General features: G+C 45.4%; 1 protein-coding gene across 1 annotated transcript; it reads right to left on the minus strand.

Annotated features, from left to right (window-relative positions):
- Window positions 1-736: 736 nt before the first annotated feature.
- LOC138855006 (uncharacterized) lies at window positions 737-21,272 on the minus strand. Its single transcript, XM_070101537.1, is given in 4 exon segments — window positions 737-1,027; window positions 20,093-20,641; window positions 20,644-20,820; window positions 20,823-21,272. Coding segments are annotated over 4 exon segments (1,467 nt in total).
- Window positions 21,273-21,394: the final 122 nt, after the last annotated feature.

The raw sequence follows: 21,394 nt of genomic DNA on the forward strand, positions 1-21,394 counted from the left end.
CATACATCTGTTTATGGTCCCATCTATACATACACATGTGCTTCCAGCTATACATCTATAACTATATGTCTATCTACATCTCCATCTATCTAGATTTTACGATATCTTTTTAAAGACATATTTTGAGTTATGCTAATGCAAATATTAGAGAGAGAGACAGAAACAGAGAGAAAGAGAGAGTAGCAACCATCTCACACACGTGTGTGTTCACATATAACTGAGTCACTCCCCGTCACTAAGGTAACCCAGTAGCCGTTTTCTCTCCTCCCCCGTAATATAAATGCCACTTTTAACAGAGAGGAAGCCCTTTAAAATGGTAACACCAGAGCCATTATATCCCATGAGGACACAAATGTCACCCTCTACGACTTCTGAGAACTCACACCATCAACCAACTATGAATGACAAACTATATAATTTCTACGTCAGACAAAGAAAACTTTAGCCAAAAAATTACGTGACTTGCGAGAGTTCACGTTATTATTATTTCTCTTTAGTCGTGTAAAATTAAATCTTGAGGATAAAGGGATTGATAAAGCAAAAAATATAAAAATACAAAACGCCGTAAACATAACTTTATGAAGCACAGAAAACGGGTTATCAGCCGATACAGAAAAGGGGTGACATTTATAAACAGGATGAAAGGGCATAGTTTGTTTTTTTTAATGGCGGGTAAAGAGTACCGGCGAATAAAAAAAAAACATTATCAAATTGTATTCAACAAGCTTGGAAAAGCTTAAATAAGCTCGGTGTTACCCTGCTCAACATAGCTATTATCATCATAAATAAGCTCGGTGTTACCCTGCTCAACATAGATATTATCATCATAAATAAGCTCGGTGTTACCCTGCTCAACATAGCTATTATCATCATAAATAAGCTCGGTGTTACCCTGCTCAACATAGCTATTATCATCATAAATAAGCTCGGTGTTACCCTGCTCAACATAGCTATTATCATCATAAATAAGCTCGGTGTTACCCTGCTCAACATAGTTATTATCATCATAAATAAGCTCGGTGTTACCCTGCTCAACATAGCTATTATCATCACACTTTCACAGTCTCCCAAATTCTACATTATTTGTGACATAAGTTCACAAGAGAGTACCGGTTATATCTCAGTGACCGGGTATCTCTCTCTGTGACCGGGTATATCTCTCTGCGACCGGGTATATCTCTCTGTGACCGGGTATATCTCTCTCTGTGACCGGGTATATCTCTCTCTGTGACCGGGTATATCTCTCTCTGTGACCGGGTATATCCCTCTTAGTGATGTGGATACAGAACACTGAGTGGTGTGTATCAGTGCATATACACTGAGTGGTGTGTATCAGTGCATATACACACTGATGTGTATCACTCAGTGTATATACACTGAGTTTATTTCGACATCCATTTTAAAGATCAAAGTATTGTTGACTGGTGGAGAACAGAGAGATAATCATTTATCCGTCCCTCTCTCCTCCTCCTCATCCTCTTCGAAGCAATTCTCATACCTTCATTTTTACTGCCTGGCTCAAAAAAGGATCAACAGATAAAGATGGGATTACCAAAGCAACACGAGAGACGAGCCACACACCTTGACGGGTCTGGCTACTGAACCATATATCACCCCAAGATGACATTACCAAGCTTTTACCACGACATGCACTCTATTTCTCTCTCTCTATCTCTCAATATTATTATTATTATCATTATTATTTTATTATTATTATTATTAATAAATACTACTATCATTATTGCTACTACTAATAATAATAATATAAATATTACTACTATTAATACGAATGTTTTATAGAATCTGGTGACTGTTTCAATAAGCATAAAAATACTTTAGTCCATCATTAAAGTACCATAAAAAATAGAATTCAGTGTAATATTGTACTTTTTATGATAAAATTAAAAAAAAAAAAAAAACGTAAGACCCGCTGGTGCAAACACGTTTGTAACTGTTCAATAGATTAGTTACGGGAAACGGCATTTAAAATTGAGCAATGTTCCCCCAGCCATGAGTGATAATGTGGACCCGGGGAGAGGCCAGGAAAGTGACGACCGATAGTGTGGACCCGGGGAGAGGCCAGGAAAGTGACGACCGATAGTGTTGACCCGGGGAGAGGCCAGGAAAGTGACGACCGATAGTGTGGACCCGGGGAGAGGCCAGGAAAGTGATGACCGATAATGTTGACCCGGGGAGAGGCCAGGAAAGTGATGACCGATAATGTGGACCCGGGGAGAGGCCAGTAAAGTGACGACCGATAGTGTGGACCCGGGGAGAGGCCAGGAAAGTGACGACCGATAGTGTTGACCCGGGGAGAGGCCAGGAAAGTGATGACCGATAATGTGGACCCGGGGAGAGGCCAGGAAAGTGACGACCGATAATGTGGACCCGGGGAGAGGCCAGGAAAGTGACAACCGATAATGTGGACCCGGGGAGAGGCCAGGAAAGTGACGACCGATAATGTTGACCCGGGGAGAGGCCAGGAAAGTGACGACCGATAATGTTGACCCGGGGAGAGGCCAGGAAAGTGACGACCGATAATGTTGACCCGGGGAGAGGCCAGGAAAGTGACGACCAAGCAGTAGAAGGCAGCAGCACATTTACATATGATGACCATATTAGTTCACCTGCCACAGGGCGAGTCTCTCTCACCTGCCACAGGGCGAGTCTCTCTCACCTGCCACAGGGCGAGTGTCTCTCACCTGCCACAGGGCGAGTGTCTCTCACCTGCCACAGGGCGAGTGTCTCTCACCTGCCACAGGGCGAGTGTCTCTCACCTGCCACAGGGCGAGTGTCTCTCACCTGCCACAGGGCGAGTCTCTCTCACCTGCCACAGGGCGAGTCTCTCTCACCTGCCACAGGGCGAGTCTCTCTCACCTGCCACAGGGCGAGTGTCTCTCACCTGCCACAGGGCGAGTGTCTCTCACCTGCCACAGGGCGAGTGTCTCTCACCTGCCACAGGGCGAGTGTCTCTCACCTGCCACAGGGCGAGTGTCTCTCACCTGCCACAGGGCGAGTCTCTCTCACCTGCCACAGGGCGAGTCTCTCTCACCTGCCACAGGGCGAGTCTCTCTCACCTGCCACAGGGCGAGTGTCTCTCACCTGCCACAGGGCGAGTGTCTCTCACCTGCCACAGGGCGAGTGTCTCTCACCTGCCACAGGGCGAGTGTCTCTCACCTGCCACAGGGCGAGTGTCTCTCACCTGCCACAGGGCGAGTCTCTCTCACCTGCCACAGGGCGAGTCTCTCTCACCTGCCACAGGGCGAGTCTCTCTCACCTGCCACAGGGCGAGTCTCTCTCACCTGCCACAGGGCGAGTCTCTCTCACCTGCCACAGGGCGAGTCTCTCTCACCTGCCACAGGGCGAGTCTCTCTCACCTGCCACAGGGCGAGTCTCTCTCACCTGCCACAGGTGAGTAATTGTTGGGTGAAAAATAGTGCCGATTTAAATGGGTAATATAAAGACGTTGAGCAGATTATTATTATTATCATTTCAAGCATTAAATATTTGAGAACTATTACAAAATGAACTTTTTATAACCATAACCATAATTTTTAAAGGGGTGGAGGGGTAAGCCAGTGGAAGGCCTCGGTCAGATGACCAAAAGCTTCGGCTGAGGGTCGTCATATTACTAAGATCCGCGTCAGCAAACGTCCTGCTTCCTGACTAATCCTAACAGTTTTAAGATTACCAGGGTTTACAGCGGCCGTGCGAGGCAGTAATGAGACTGTTAGGTGTGTACACTGCTACAACACTCTTACTGTGGGACATACAGACTAGTTATCACAAGGAGAGAAGACCCAGGCTGGCAGTACACTTCTGAAAAATATTCAGCAACAATAATAACAGAATTAAGACCTCGTGTCACGAAAGGAAACAATTGTGACCTGAACAATAAAACTGGAGTACACCTCACACACTTTACACCTGACTGGAGTACACCTCACACACTTTACACCTGACTGGAGTACACCTCACACACTTTACACCTGACTCATTATGATGCAGGTGGCAGCGCCGAGAACTTGCCAAACACAGCTTAAATTCTTCCCAATTTTTATTAATTATAAATGAATCTAATAGGGTTATACAAATTAAATTCAGTTATAATTAATAAAAATTTGGGAAGAATTTAAGCTATGTTTGACAAATCTTCGACCATCTCGCCAGCATCATACTGGGTCGGGTGTAATGTTGTATGTCAGCTGATATCTCACCCTTGGAAGCCTTCTACTGTTCCATTATTTTTACAGCTCATTGATAATGTGAAAAATCACGAAAGCGCTTGCGATTTCTCTATTTTTTCACAGTGGTTTCGCGCATATATATATATATATATATATATATATATATATATATATATATATATATATATATATATATATATATATATATATATATATATATATATATATATATATATATATATACACCTCTTAAGAGTTTAGCTCTGCACAGGTATTGTTGTTGTCAGGTGACTGAACACATCGACTCAAGGTTGAGGGACTGATTACCTCATTCTCCTCCTGTTCTTCAAGATTCTCCTTTGTATGGACTGATGAAGCCACTGTGTGGCGAAACGTTTCCTCAATAAAGATACCCAAGAGTTGCACATGTGTCTAATTTATCAACATGTCGGTTCTCTGAACCATTCATCTACAAACGGGAGTTATTTCTTGAGTAGCTTTAGGTAGATGTCGTTTTGATAAGGACCTGCCTCGTATGGGCCAGTAGGCCTTCTGCAGTGTTCCTACATTCTTATGTTCTTAATAACCCTGGTGTACATCACAGGGTTTGTTTAGAAAGACACGTAAGCAAACACTATAACATATTTATTAGAAAACGTTTCGGTCCTGGGACCTTGATCAAGGTCCCAGGACCGAAACGTTTTCTAATAAATATGTTATAGTGTTTGCTTACGTGTCTTTCTAAACCAACTTGTCGGTATTTATTACCAAGGTTTATACCATCACAGGGTTTAAACCCAAATTAACCAACACGTGTTAATAACCCCCTCCCCCCAATGTGACATTTAAACCTCATTAAATACAGAGTTGAACCATGCATTAATAAGCCGACAAGTTGCAGTGATGCAATATGGCATGATAGGTCATTTACGTTGATTATACAGGGTGTTTCAAAGATGTGGACCAGCAGTTTGAAACACCCTGTACTGAAGGTTGATAGTGACCTTACTCTTACCTGCAGGTAACTGTAAGGTCACTTGACTCTTACCTGCAGGTAACTGTAAGGTCACTTTACACTTACACTTACCTGGAGGTAATTGTAAGGTCACTTTACACTTACACTTACCTGGAGGTAATTGTAAGGTCACTTTACACTTACATTTACCTGCAGGTAACTGTAAGGTCACTTTACACTTACACTTACCTGGAGGTAATTGTAAGGTCACTTTACACTTACACTTACCTGGAGGTAAGTGTAAGGTCACTTTACACTTACACTTACCTGGAGGTAAGTGTAAGGTCACTTTACACTTACACTTACCTGGAGGTAAGTGTAAGGTCACTTTACACTTACACTTACCTGGAGGTAAGTGTAAGGTCACTTTACAATTACCTGGAGGTAAGTGTAAGGTCACTTTACACTTACCTGGAGGTAAGTGTAAGGTCACTTTACACTTACACTTACCTGGAGGTAAGTGTAAGGTCACTTTACACTTACCTGGAGGTAAGTGTAAGGTCACTTTACACTTACCTGGAGGTAAGTGTAAGGTCACTTTACACTTACACTTACCTGGAGGTAAGTGTAAGGTCACTTTACACTTACCTGGAGGTAAGTGTGAGGTCACTTCACTTACACTTACCTGGAGGTAACTAAGGTCACCATCAAGACCCTGTGGTAAGGGCGAAGATAACCTGCTTCTCTCAGGATTAACGACCATGTTCCCCCCCCCCAGAACAAGACACAGCAGTAAGGTCCACTTTCGTCTGAACATCGCTGCATACACCCCCCCCGTCCCCCCCCCCCCACCACCCATGATAGATGGGTGTACATGGGACAGATGTGCACAGGTATGGGTGAGGCTCTCTCAGGGTCACCGTGTTTGGCGCTACGCTGAGCGAAACGTTGTGTGTTCATGAGTGTCACAGTGACCCAGGTTCCGCTACTGCACCGTCAATTGAAAACGTTTTTTACACGTTTTTTTACACGCTATTTACATTTTTTACACCATACTTAAGCTTTTCGCGCGCTGTTTACAAGTTTTTTTAACGTTACTCGCCATTTTTAAACGCTATTTACAGGTTATTTACGTTTTTTACACGTCATTTACACTTTTACACTTTTTTACACGTTATTTACATTTTCACACGTTATTTCCACATTTTTTAACGCGTTATTTATACTTTTCTTACACGTTACTCATTGTTTTACGTTATTTACACAATACGTTATTTACACAATACGTTATTTACACAATACGTTATTTACACAATACGTTATTTACACAATACGTTATTTACACAATACGTTATTTACACAATACGTTATTTACACAATACGTTATTTACACAATACGTTATTTACACAATACGTTATTTACACAATACGTTATTTACACAATACGTTATTTACACAATACGTTATTTACACAATACGTTATTTACACAATACGTTATTTACACAATACGTTATTTACACAATACGTTATTTACACAATACGTTATTTACACAATACGTTATTTACACAATACGTTATTTACACAATACGTTATTTACACAATACGTAATTTACACAATACGTTATTTACACAATACGTTATTTACAAGTACAAACAGTACAGTGATTTAGGGTAATTGTTCTTTTATAACCAAGGAATAACTGGCGACAGTTGGAACACATCCGACGCGCAGTGACGTTCAGCGTCGCGTGCCATGGCGCAGTGACGCACCGCGACGCACACGGACAATACACTCACATCGTTGGGACAGGTGTTCCAGCAACACTTGTTCGGGTGAACATTATGCCTTTTATCACACCTGTACTGACGTGTATGACTGTACTGACGTGTGTGACTGTACTGACGTGTGTGACTGTACTGACGTGTGTGACTGTACTGACGTGTGTGACTGTACTGACGTGTGTGACTGTACTGACGTGTGTGACTGTACTGACGTGTGTGACTGTACTGACGTGTGTGACTGTACTGACGTGTGTGACTGTACTGACGTGTGTGACTGTACTGACGTGTGTGACTGTACTGACGTGTGTGACTGTACTGACGTGTGTGACTGTACTGACGTGTGTGACTGTACTGACGTGTATGACTGTACTGACGTGTGTGACTGTACTGACGTGTGTGACTGTACTGACGTGTGTGACTGTACTGACGTGTGTGACTGTACTGACGTGTGTGACTGTACTGACGTGTGTGACTGTACTGACGTGTGTGACTGTACTGACGTGTGTGACTGTACTGACGTGTATGACTGTACTGACGTGTGTGACTGTACTGACGTGTGTGACTGTACTGACGTGTGTGACTGTACTGACGTGTGTGACTGTACTGACGTGTGTGACTGTACTGACGTGTGTGACTGTACTGACGTGTGTGACTGTACTGACGTGTGTGACTGTACTGACGTGTGTGACTGTACTGACGTGTATGACTGTACTGACGTGTGACTGTACTGACGTGTGTGACTGTACTGACGTGTATGACTGTACTGACGTGTGTGACTGTACTGACGTGTGTGACTGTACTGACGTGTGTGACTGTACTGACGTGTGTGACTGTACTGACGTGTGTGACTGTACTGACGTGTGTGACTGTACTGACGTGTGTGACTGTACTGACGTGTATGACTGTACTGACGTGTGTGACTGTACTGACGTGTGTGACTGTACTGACGTGTATGACTGTACTGACGTGTGTGACTGTACTGACGTGTGTGACTGTACTGACGTGTGTGACTGTACTGACGTGTGTGACTGTACTGACGTGTGTGACTGTACTGACGTGTATGACTGTACTGACGTGTGTGACTGTACTGACTGACTGTACTGTGTGACTGTACTGACGTGTGTGACTGTACTGACTGACTGTACTGACGTGTGTGACTGTACTGACGTGTGTGACTGTACTGACGTGTGTGACTGTACTGACGTGTGTGACTGTACTGACGTGTGTGACTGTACTGACGTGTGTGACTGTACTGACGTGTGTGTGACTGTACTGACGTGTATGACTGTACTGACGTGTGTGACTGTACTGACGTGTATGACTGTACTGACGTGTATGACTGTACTGACGTGTATGACTGTACTGACGTGTATGACTGTACTGACGTGTGTGACTGTACTGACGTGTATGACTGTACTGACGTGTGTGACTGTACTGACGTGTATGACTGTACTGACGTGTATGACTGTACTGACGTGTGTGACTGTACTGACGTGTGTGACTGTACTGACGTGTGTGACTGTACTGACGTGTGTGACTGTACTGACGTGTGTGACTGTACTGACGTGTGTGACTGTACTGACGTGTGTGACTGTACTGACGTGTGTGACTGTACTGACGTGTGTGACTGTACTGACGTGTGTGACTGTACTGACGTGTGTGACTGTACTGACGTGTATGACTGTACTGACGTGTGTGACTGTACTGACGTGTATGACTGTACTGACGTGTGTGACTGTACTGACGTGTATGACTGTACTGACGTGTATGACTGTACTGACGTGTGTGACTGTACTGACGTGTATGACTGTACTGACGTGTGTGACTGTACTGACGTGTGTGACTGTACTGACGTGTGTGACTGTACTGACGTGTGTGACTGTACTGACGTGTGTGACTGTACTGACGTGTATGACTGTACTGACGTGTGTGACTGTACTGACGTGTATGACTGTACTGACGTGTGTGACTGTACTGACGTGTATGACTGTACTGACGTGTGTGACTGTACTGACGTGTATGACTGTACTGACGTGTATGACTGTACTGACGTGTATGACTGTACTGACGTGTATGACTGTACTGACGTGTATGACTATTCTGACGTGTATGACTGTACTGACGTGTGTGACTGTACTGACGTGTATGACTGTACTGACGTGTGTGACTGTACTGACGTGTATGACTGTACTGACGTGTATGACTGTACTGACGTGTATGACTGTACTGACGTGTATGACTGTACTGACGTGTATGACTGTACTGACGTGTGTGACTGTACTGACGTGTATGACTGTACTGACGTGTATGACTGTACTGACGTGTGTGACTGTACTGACGTGTGTGACTGTACTGACGTGTATGACTGTACTGACGTGTATGACTGTACTGACGTGTGTGACTGTACTGACGTGTATGACTGTACTGACGTGTATGACTGTACTGACGTGTGTGACTGTACTGACGTGTGTGACTGTACTGACGTGTATGACTGTACTGACGTGTATGACTGTACTGACGTGTATGACTGTACTGACGTGTGTGACTGTACTGACGTGTGTGACTGTACTGACGTGTATGACTGTACTGACGTGTGTGACTGTACTGACGTGTGTGACTGTACTGACGTGTATGACTGTACTGACGTGTGTGACTGTACTGACGTGTATGACTGTACTGACGTGTATGATTGTACTGACGTGTGTGACTGTACTGACGTGTGTGACTGTACTGACGTGTATGACTGTACTGACGTGTATGACTGTACTGACGTGTATGACTGTACTGACGTGTGTGACTGTACTGACGTGTGTGACTGTACTGACGTGTATGACTGTACTGACGTGTATGACTGTACTGACGTGTATGACTGTACTGACGTGTATGACTGTACTGACGTGTATGACTGTACTGACGTGTGTGACTGTACTGACGTGTATGACTGTACTGACTTGTATGACTGTACTGACGTGTGTGACTGTACTGACGTGTATGACTGTACTGACGTGTATGACTGTACTGACGTGCATGACTGTACTGACGTGCATGACTGTAATGACGTGTATGACTGTACTGACGTGTGTGACTGTACTGACGTGTATGACTGTACTGACGTGTATGACTGTACTGACGTGTATGGCTGTACTGATGTGTATGATTGTACTGACGTGTGTGACTGTACTGACGTGTATCACTGTACTGACGTGTATGATTGTACTGACGTATGTGACTGTACTGACGTGTGTGACTGTACTGACGTGTATGACTGTACTGACGTGTATGACTGTACTGACGTGTATGACTGTACTGACGTGTATGACTGTACTGACGTGTGTGACTGTACTGACGTGTGTGACTGTACTGACGTGTGTGACTGTACTGACGTGTATGACTGTACTGACGTGTATGACTGTACTGACGTGCATGACTGTACTGACGTGCATGACTGTAATGACGTGTATGACTGTACTGACGTGCATGACTGTACTGACGTGTATGACTGTACTGACGTGCATGACTGTACTGACGTGCATGACTGTACTGACGTGTATGACTGTACTGACGTGCATGACTGTACTGACGTGTATGACTGTACTGACGTGTATGACTGTACTGACGTGTATGACTGTACTGACGTGTATGACTGTACTGACGTGCATGACTGTACTGACGTGTGTGACTGTACTGACGTGTGTGACTGTACTGACGTGTGTGACTGTACTGACGTGTGTGACTGTACTGACGTGTGTGACTGTACTGACGTGTGTGACTGTACTGACGTGTATGACTGTACTGACGTGCATGACTGTACTGACGTGTATGACTGTACTGACGTGCATGACTGTCCTGACGTGTATGACTGTACTGACGTGTATGACTGTACTGACGTGTATGACTGTATTGACGTGCATGACTGTACTGACGTGTATGACTGTACTGACGTGTATGACTGTACTGATGTGTATGATTGTACTGACGTGTGTGACTGTACTGACGTGTATGACTCTACTGACGTGTATGATTCTACTGACGTGTGTGACTGTACTGACGTGTGTGACTGTACTGACGTGTATGACTGTACTGACGTGTATGACTGTACTGACGTGTATGACTGTACTGACGTGTGTGACTGTACTGACGTGTGTGACTGTACTGACGTGTATGACTGTACTAACGTGTATGACTGTACTGACGTGTATGACTGTACTAACGTGTATGACTGTACTGACGTGTATGACTGTACTGACGTGTGTGACTGTACTGACGTGTATGACTGTACTGACTTGTATGACTGTACTGACGTGTGTGACTGTACTGACGTGTATGACTGTACTGACGTGTATGACTGTACTGACGTGCATGACTGTACTGACGTGCATGACTGTAATGACGTGTATGACTGTACTGACGTGTGTGACTGTACTGACGTGTATGACTGTACTGACGTGTATGACTGTACTGACGTGTATGACTGTACTGATGTGTATGATTGTACTGACGTGTGTGACTGTACTGACGTGTATCACTGTACTGACGTGTATGATTGTACTGACGTATGTGACTGTACTGACGTGTGTGACTGTACTGACGTGTATGACTGTACTGACGTGTATGACTGTACTGACGTGTATGACTGTACTGACGTGTATGACTGTACTGACGTGTATGACTGTACTGACGTGTGTGACTGTACTGACGTGTGTGACTGTACTGACGTGTGTGACTGTACTGACGTGTATGACTGTACTGACGTGTATGACTGTACTGACGTGCATGACTGTACTGACGTGCATGACTGTAATGACGTGTATGACTGTACTGACGTGCATGACTGTACTGACGTGTATGACTGTACTGACGTGCATGACTGTACTGACGTGCATGACTGTACTGACGTGCATGACTGTACTGACGTGCATGACTGTACTGACGTGTATGACTGTACTGACGTGTATGACTGTACTGACGTGTATGACTGTACTGACGTGTATGACTGTACTGACGTGCATGACTGTACTGACGTGTGTGACTGTACTGACGTGTGTGACTGTACTGACGTGTGTGACTGTACTGACGTGTGTGACTGTACTGACGTGTGTGACTGTACTGACGTGTGTGACTGTACTGACGTGTATGACTGTACTGACGTGCATGACTGTACTGACGTGTATGACTGTACTGACGTGCATGACTGTCCTGACGTGTATGACTGTACTGACGTGTATGACTGTACTGACGTGTATGACTGTACTGACGTGTATGACTGTATTGACGTGTATGACTGTACTGACGTGCATGACTGTACTGACGTGTATGACTGTACTGACGTGTATGACTGTACTGACGTGTATGACTGTACTGACGTGCATGACTGTACTGACGTGCATGACTATACTGACGTGTATGACTGTACTGACGTGTATGACTGTACAGCACACACACACATGGAGCAGGAGAGTGAGCTAGTAGCGACCAGTGAAGAGGCGGGGCCAAGAGCTGTGAATCGACCCCTGCAACCACAACTAGGTGAGTACACACACACACATACACACACACACTCACACACACTGGCGCTGTGTGATCCACTAACAACAACCTTCAACACATCCACTGAAACAGGGCGACTACCTGTGGAGTGGAAGACAGCAAATGTAGTACCAGTTTTTAAGACAGGAGACAGACAGGCAGCATTAAACTACAGACCAGTGTCACTGACATGTATAGTATGCAGTCACTGAGAAGATTATCAGGAGAAGTGTGGTGGAACAACTGGAAAGGTTTAAGCTTATTCATGACAACTAGCACGGTTTCAGGGAAGGGAAATCCTGTGTCACAAACCTACGGTGCCTCGTGGCCTGGTGGCTAAGCTCTCGCTTCACACGGTGAGGGTCCAGGTTTGATTCCCGGAGAGGGTAGAAACATTAGGGGTGTTTCCTTACACTGGTTGTCTATATTTCCCATCAGTAAAGTGGGTACCTGGGTGTTAGTCAACTGGTGTGGGTCGCATCCTGGGACAAAACTGACCTAATTTGCCCGCAATGCTCTGCTTAACAAGCGGCTTTCTATATAGTAGTATGTCATTGATGTTACTAGGCCTGTAGACCTTGTACATGTACTTGTAGATATAAAGATTATTATTATTATACTGGAGTTCTATGACAAGGTGGCGGCAGTAAGGCAAGAGAGAGAGAGAGAGAGAGAGAGAGAGAGAGAGAGAGAGAGAGAGAGAGAGAGAGAGAGAGAGAGAGAGAGAGCAGTGGGTAGACCGCATTTTCTTGGGCTGTAAGAAGGCTTTTGACACAATTCCACACATAAGATTAGCGCAAAAGTTGGAGGAGCAGACAGGTATAACAGGGAAGACACTGCAATGGATCAGAGAATACCTGACAGGTAGGCAACAGTGAGTCATGGTATGCGAGGTGTCAGAGTAAGCGCCTGTGACGAGCGGGGTTCCACAAGGGTCAGTCCTAGGACCAGTGCTGTTTCTGGTGTATGTGAATGACATGGAAGCAATAGACTCAGGAGTGTCCCTGTTTGCAGACGATGGGAAGCTAATATGAAGAATTCAATTGGATGAGGATTGGATAGGACTACAGAGGAATCTGGACAGGCTGCAAGCCTGGTCCAACAACTGTCTTCTGAAGTTTAACCCCACCAAGTGCAAAGTCATGAAGATTTGGGAGGGTCAAAGAAAACCGCTGTGGCATGCTAACATTATGTTACAATTTATTCGGTGTATGTCACACTCCCATATAGGCTGCCTCCCAACCAGTGAACCGGGTGCTAAGGATTTAATGAACAACAGGGTATCCATCAATAAATCAGTACCTTGGTTCATTGGCCAATCACAGACAAGCCCGCCAAAGCTGAAACAACGTAGTTCACTTGTGCTAAGTGAACTGACAGACTTGTCTGAGCTGCTGGGTGATACAGTGCACTTTCTGGCTTCTGTTTTTGCCATCTTTTGCAAGATATATACATGTACATATATACAAGATATATACAAGTATGTACATATATACAAGTATGTACATATATACAAGATATATACAAGTATGTACATATATACAAGTATGTACATATATACAAGATATATACAAGATATATACAAGATATATATACAAGTATGTACATATATACAAGTATGTACATATATACAAGATATATACAAGATATATACAAGTATATACATATATACAAGATATATACAAGTATATACATATATACAAGATATATACAAGATATATACAAGTATATACATATATACAAGATATATACAAGATATATACAAGTATATACATATATACAAGATATATACAAGTATATACATATATACAAGTATGTACATATATACAAGATATATACAAGTATGTACATATATACAAGATATATACAAGATATATACAAGTATGTACATATATACAAGATATATACAAGTATGTACATATATACAAGATATATACAAGTATATATCTTGCAAAGTATATCTGGTGAAGAAAAATACAAGTGATATACAATTGTTGAGTTTGTTTGCTTGACGTTGATACCCATTATCAGCAGGTCACAGGTCACAGGTCACAAGTCACAGGTCACTGTTCACAGGTCACAAGTCACAGGTCACAGGCCACAAGTCACAGGTCACAGGTCACAAGTCACAGGTCACAAGTCACAGGTCACAGGCCACAGGCCACAGGTCACAGGTCACAGGCCACAAGTCACAGGTCACAAGTCACAGGTCACAGGTCACAGGCCACAAGTCACAGGTCACAAGTCACAGGTCACAGGCCACAGGTCACAGGTCACAGGCCACAAGTCACAGGTCACAAGTCACAGGTCACAGGTCACACCTGTGCTGGTAATAACTTCAGACGGAGTACAAGCTAGGAGGACAGAGACTGCAAACCTCACTCAAGGAAGAGGATTTTGGGGTGAGCATCACACCGAGCACATCTCCTGAGGCACACATCAACCAAATAACTGCTGCAGCATATGGGTGCTTGGCAAACCTAAGAATAGCATACCGACACATTAGCAAGGGATCGTTCAAGACTGTACACCGTGTATGTCAGGCTCATACTGGAGTACGCAGCACCAGCCTGGAACCCACACCTGGTCAAGGACATCAGAAAATTAGAGAAATTGCAAAGGTTTGCAAAGAGACTAGTCCCGGAGCTAGGGGTACATCCTACGAGGAAAGGTTAAGGGAAATCGACCTGACAAAACTGGAGGACAGGAGGGATATGGGGGGACATGATAATTACATATAAAATACTGAGAGAAACTGACAATGTGGATAGGGACAGAATGTTCCAGAGATGGAACACAGCAACAAGGGGTCACAACTGGAGGTTGAAAGTTCAAATGAGTCACAGGGATGTTAGAAAGTATTTCTTCAGTCACAGAGTTGTCAGGAAGTGGAACAGTTTGGAGAGTGATGTAATGGAGGCAGGATCCATTCATAGCTTTAAGAAGAGGTATGATAAAGCTCATGGAGCAGGCAGAGTGTGTGGACCTAGTAGCGACGAGCGTGGAGGCGGGGCTAGGAGCTGTGACTCGACCCCTGCAACCACAAATAGGTAAGTACATTATTCCAACAACACCGTCAATTGTCTGCCACAATTTGAATTTCTATTTTAGGCCTAAAATAGCCTTAAAAGAGCATAAAAATACAAAAAAACATGAAGACTAGCGAGGCCAGGCTAGTGACCTGTGTTGTGCTCTCTCATTGGTCAGAGAAGTATGAGGAAACAACTGTGATTGGCTTAATCGAATGAGAAACTGTTGTTCATTGGACAGAAAAATCAGATAAAATAATAATAATAATAATAATAATAATAATAATAATAATAATAATAATATTATTATTATTATTATTATTATTATTATTATTATTATTATTATTATCATCATCATCAAAGTACTGTCTCGCTCACCTACTTGTGTTTGCAGGGGGTCGAGTCTCATCTCTTGGGCCCTTCTGCCTCTTAACTGACCATGGCAGCGTTCACTCCCTAACTCGTTGATGTACGTCGTACCTGCTCCAGAAGCTGTGTGTGGAACCTACCCCCCCCAACACTCGTTCAGTGACATCAGTGAGGTGCACCGTTGATGTGGGTGGGCACATTTCCGACTTCAGTGGTTAACAGTACTGACGTGAGTGTATATTGATGACCTGACATCAAATCTACTATTATTGATGACCTGACATCAAAACTATTATAACATGATCTGACATCAAAGCTGGTGTTACTGATGACCTGACATCAAAGCTGGTATTACTGATGACCTGACATCAAAGCTGGTGTTACTGATGACCTGACATCAAAGATGGTGTTACTGATGACCTGACATCAAAGCTGGTGTTACTGATGACCTGACATCAAAGATGGTGTTACTGATGATTTGACATCAAAGCTGGTGTTACTGATGACCTGACATCAAAGATGGTGTTACTGATGACCTGACATCAAAGCTGGTATTACTGATGACCTGACATCAAAGCTGGTGTTACTGATGACCTGACATCAAAGATGGTGTTACTGATGATTTGACATCAAAGCTGGTGTTACTGATGACCTGACATCAAACATGGTGTTACTAATGATTTGACATCAAAGCTGGTATTACTGATGACCTGACATCAAAGCTGGTGTTACTGATGACCTGACATCAAAGATGGTATTACTGATGACCTGACATCAAAGCTGGTGTTACTGATGACCTGACATCAAAGATGGTGTTACTGATGACCTGACATCAATGCTGGTATTACTGATGACCTGACATCAAAGCTACTATTATTGATGACCTGACATTAAAGATGGTGTTACTGATGACCTGACATCAAAGCTGGTATTACTGATGACCTGACATCAAAGCTGGTGTTACTGATGACCTGACATCAAAGATGGTGTTACTGATGATTTGACATCAAAGCTGGTGTTACTGATGACCTGACATCAAAGATGGTGTTACTGATGATTTGACATCAAAGCTGGTATTACTGATGACCTGACATCAAAGCTGGTGTTACTGATGACCTGACATCAAAGATGGTATTACTGATGACCTGACATCAAAGCTGGTGTTACTGATGACCTGACATCAAAGATGGTGTTACTGATGATTTGACATCAAAGCTGGTATTACAGATGACCTGACATCAAAGCTGGTGTTACTGATGACCTGACATCAAAGCTGGTGTTACTGATGACCTGACATCAATGCTGGTATTACTGATGACCTGACATCAAAGCTACTATTATTGATGACCTGACATTAAAGCTACTATTATTAATTACCTTACGTCAGAGCTACTATTACTGATGACCTGACATCAAAGCTATTATTGATGACCTCTCTGACATCAAAGCTACTATTATTGATGATATGGCATCAAAGCTGGTATTACTGATGACCTGACATCAAAGCTACTATTATTAATGACGTGAAGTCAAAGCTACTATTATTGATGGCCTCTTTGACATCGGCGGTAATATCAACGTAATCAATGATGCCAGATTCGCTAGTAGCTATTTTTAACTATTTATTTCGGGCCGCTGACGTCACTCCGACGAGACGGGAGAGAGAGAGAGAGAGAGAGAGAGAGAGAGAGAGAGAGAGAGAGAGAGAGAGAGAGAGAGAGAGAGAGAGAGAGAGAGAGAGAGAGAGTACTTACACATAGTGGTACACATGTCACTCACTTAAACACCTGACAATCACCACAACTGCTAAACAACAACCACAATAACACCCACAACAACAACAACCACAACAACCACAGCCACAACCACAAAATAAACCCAAGACTACATTTCGACTCCTCCCGGACCATCATCAGGTCCAGGAGCCGAAACCACAAAGACAGCCGGAGAGATCAAATGGAGTTAAGGAGAGAACATATGCTGAGGACCTGACAGAGGATAGCACCAACAGAAACAAGGTCAGAGTTACCATTTAGGTCAGTTCAGGGTGATTACCACTCAGATAACCTCACACCTGTTAACCCAGCTGCGAGACTGAACCTGCTTAAGAAAAGGTAAGCTTACACCTGTCCATGGGTTTATGTACACCTCTGTATGCGGGACCTGTGACTAGACCCTTGTAACCACACAGGTGACTACTGTTCATCCAGTGGAAAATTTACATCTGTTGATACCAGGTGAAGTTACACCTGTCCACTGGTGAATATACATCTGTCCACTAGTGAATTTACAACTGTCTATGGGGAGATGAGCAGATATTGCTGCACAGGTGAGTTTACAGCTGTTGCTGCACAGGTGAGGGGGAGGGGGAGAGGGGAGGGTGCGGGGGGAACAAGCCCTCAGATGCAGACTCTTCCCCCTCTACGTGCAGTCATCACCATGGTAACGTACTGTGTGAGGGGGAAGGTGGGGGAGTAGGTAAGGAAGTAGGTGAGGGAGTATCTGGGGAGTAGGCGAGGAAGTAGGTGAGGGAGTAGGTGAGGAAGTAGGTGAGGGAGTAGGTGGGGGAGTAGGTGAGGAAGTAGGTGAGGGAGTATCTGGGGAGTAGGCGAGGAAGTAGGTGAGGGAGTAGGTGAGGAAGTAGGTGAGGGAGTATCTGGGGAGTAGGCGAGGAAGTAGGTGAGGGAGTATCTGGGGATTAGGCGAGGAAGTAGGTGAGGGAGTAGGTGAGGAAGTAGGTGAGGGAGTAGGTGGGGGAGTAGGTGAGGAAATAGGTGAGGAAGTAGGTGAGGGAGTAGGTGGGAGAGCAGGCGAGGAAGTAGGTAAGGGAGTAGGTGGACTAGGTGAGGAAGAAAGCGAGGGAGTAGGTGGGGAGTAGGTGAAGAAAGGTGAGGGAGGTGAGTGAGGGAGTAGGTGAGTGAATATTTGAGAGAGTAGGCGAGTGAGGGAGTAGGTGAGTGAGGGAGCAGGTGAGAGAGCAGGTAAGTAGGTGAGTGACGGAGTAGGTGAGTATGTGAAAGAGTAGGTGAGTGAGAGAGTAGGTGAGTGAAGGAGTAGGTGAGTGAGGGAGAAGGTGAGTGAAGGAGTAGGTGAGTGAAGGAGTAGGTGAGTATGTGAGGGAGTAGGTGAGTGAAGGAGTAGGTGAGTGAGAGAGTATGTGAGTGAAGGAGTAGGTGAGTGAGGGAGTAGGTGAATGAAGGAGTAGGTGAGTGAAGGAGTAGGTGAGTGAGGGAGGTGAGTGAGGGAGTAGGTGAGTGAGAGAGTAGGTGAGTGAGGGAGTAGGTGAGTGAGGGAGTAGGTGAGTGAGGGAGAAGGTGAGTGAGGGAGTAGGTGAGTGAAAGAGGAAGTGAGGGAGTAGGTGAGTGAAGGAGGTGAGGGAGTAGGTGAGTAAGGAAGTAGGTGAGTGAAGGACTAGGTAAGTGAGGGAGTAGGTGAGTGAGTAGGTGAGTGAGTAGGCGAGGGAGTAGGCCAGGGAGTGTGTGAGGGAGTAGGTGAGTGAGTAGGCGAGGGAGTAGGCGAGGGAGTATGTGAGGGAGTAGGTGAGTGAAGGTGAGGGAGCAGGTGAGTGAAGTAGGTGAGTGAGGAAGTAGGTGAGTGAGTAGGCGAGGGAGTATGTGAGGGAGTAGGTGAGTAAAAGTGATGGAGTAGGTGAGTGAGGGAGCAGGTGAGGGAGTAAGGGAGTAGGTGAGGTAGTAGGTGAGGAAGTAGGTGAGGGAGTAGGCGAGGGAGTAGGTGAGGGAGTAGGCGAGGGAGTAGGTGAAGGAGTAGGTGAGGGAGTAATAGAGTAGGTGAGGGAGTAGGCGAGGGAGTAGGCGAGGGAGTAGGCGAGGGAGTAGGTGAGGGACAAGGTGAGGGAGTAGGTGAGGGAGTAGGTGAGGGAGTAGGCGAGGGAATAGGTAAGGAAGTAGGTGAGGGAGTAGGCGAGGGAGTAGGCGAGGGGGTAGGTAAGGGAGTAGGCGAGTAGGTGAGGGAGGTGAGTGGGTAGGCGAGGGAGTAGGTGAGGGAGTAGGCGAGGGAGTAGGTAAGGGAGTAGGTGAGGGAATAGGCGAGAGAGTAGGTAAGGGAGTAGGCGAGGGAGTAGGTGAGTGAAGGAGTGAGTATGTGAGCGAGTAGGTGAGTATGTGAGGGAGTAGGTGAGTATGTGAGCGAGTAGGTGAGTATGTGAGGGAGTAGGTGAGTATGTGAGGGAGTAGGTGAGTATGTGAGGGAGTAGGTGAGTATGTGAGGGAGTAGGTGAGTGACGGAGTAGGTGAGTGAGAGAGTAGGTGAGTGAAGGAGTAGGTGAGTGAGGGAGTAGGTGAGTGAAGGAGTAGGTGAGTGAAGGAGTAGGTGAGTGAGGGAGTAGGTGAATGAAGGAGTAGGTGAGTGAGGGAGTAGGTGAGTGAAGGAGTAGGTGAGTGAGGGAGTAGGTGAGTGAGGGAGTAGGTGAGTGAAAGAGGAGGTGAGGGAGTAGGTGAGTGAAGGAGGTGAGGGAGTAGATGAGTAGGCGAGGGAGTAGGCGAGGGAGTATGTGAGGGAGTAGGTGAGTGAGGGAGTAGGTGAGTGAGTAGGTGAGTGAGTAGGCGAGGGAGTAGGCAAGGGAGTGTGTGAGGGAGTAGGTGAGTGAGGGAGTAGGTGAGTGAAGGAGTAGGTAAGTGAGGGAGTAGGTGAGTGAGTAGGTGAGTGAGTAGGCGAGGGAGTATGTGAGAGAGAAGGTGAGGGAGTAGGCGAGGGAGTAGGTGAGGGAGTAGGCGAGGGAGTAGGTGAGGGAGTAGGTGAGGGAGTAGGCGAGGGAGTAGGCAAGGGAGTATGCGAGTAGGTGAGGGAGTAGGTGAGTGAGTAGGCGAGGGAGTAGGTGAGGGAGTAGGCGAGGGAGTAGGTAAGGAAGTAGGTGAGGGAGTAGGCGAGGGAGTAGGTAAGGGAGTAGGCGAGGGAGTAGGTAAGGAAGTAGGCGAGGGAGTAGGTGAGGGAGTACGCGAGGGAGTGAGGGAATAGGCGAGGGGGTAGGTGAGGGAGTAGGCGAGGTAGTAGGTGAGGGAGTAGGTGAGGGAGTTGGCGAGGGAGTAGGTGAGGGAGTAGGCGTGGGAGTAGGCGAGGGAGTAGGCGAGGGAGTAGGCGAGGGAGTAGGTAAGGGAGTAGGCGAGGGAGTAGGTAAGGGAGTAGGCGAGGGAGTAGGTAAGGGAGTAGGTAAGGGAGTAGGCGAGGGAGTAGGCGAGGGAGTAGGCGAGGGAGTAGGCGAGGGAGTAGGCGAGGGAGTAGGTAAGGGAGTAGGCGAGGGAGTAGGTAAGGGAGTAGGCGAGGGAGTAGGCGAGGGAGTAGGCGAGGGAGTAGGCGAGGGAGTAGGCGACGGAGTAGGCGAGGGAGTAGGTAAGGGAGTAGGCGAGGGAGTAGGTAAGGGAGTAGGCGAGGGAGTAGGCGAGGGAGTAGGCGAGGGAGTAGGCATGACTTTTACTGTACAGTTTAATTATAATTCCCAAAACCTTAAAGTTTAACAACGCTAAACCTCTAAGACAAGTAGACTGGGACAAGATTGAGAACATTTCGCTCACGTATGAACTCGTTTCG

This window comes from Cherax quadricarinatus, chromosome 78 (assembly GCF_038502225.1).
Source record: "Cherax quadricarinatus isolate ZL_2023a chromosome 78, ASM3850222v1, whole genome shotgun sequence".
Taxonomy (NCBI): Eukaryota; Metazoa; Arthropoda; class Malacostraca; order Decapoda; family Parastacidae; genus Cherax; species Cherax quadricarinatus.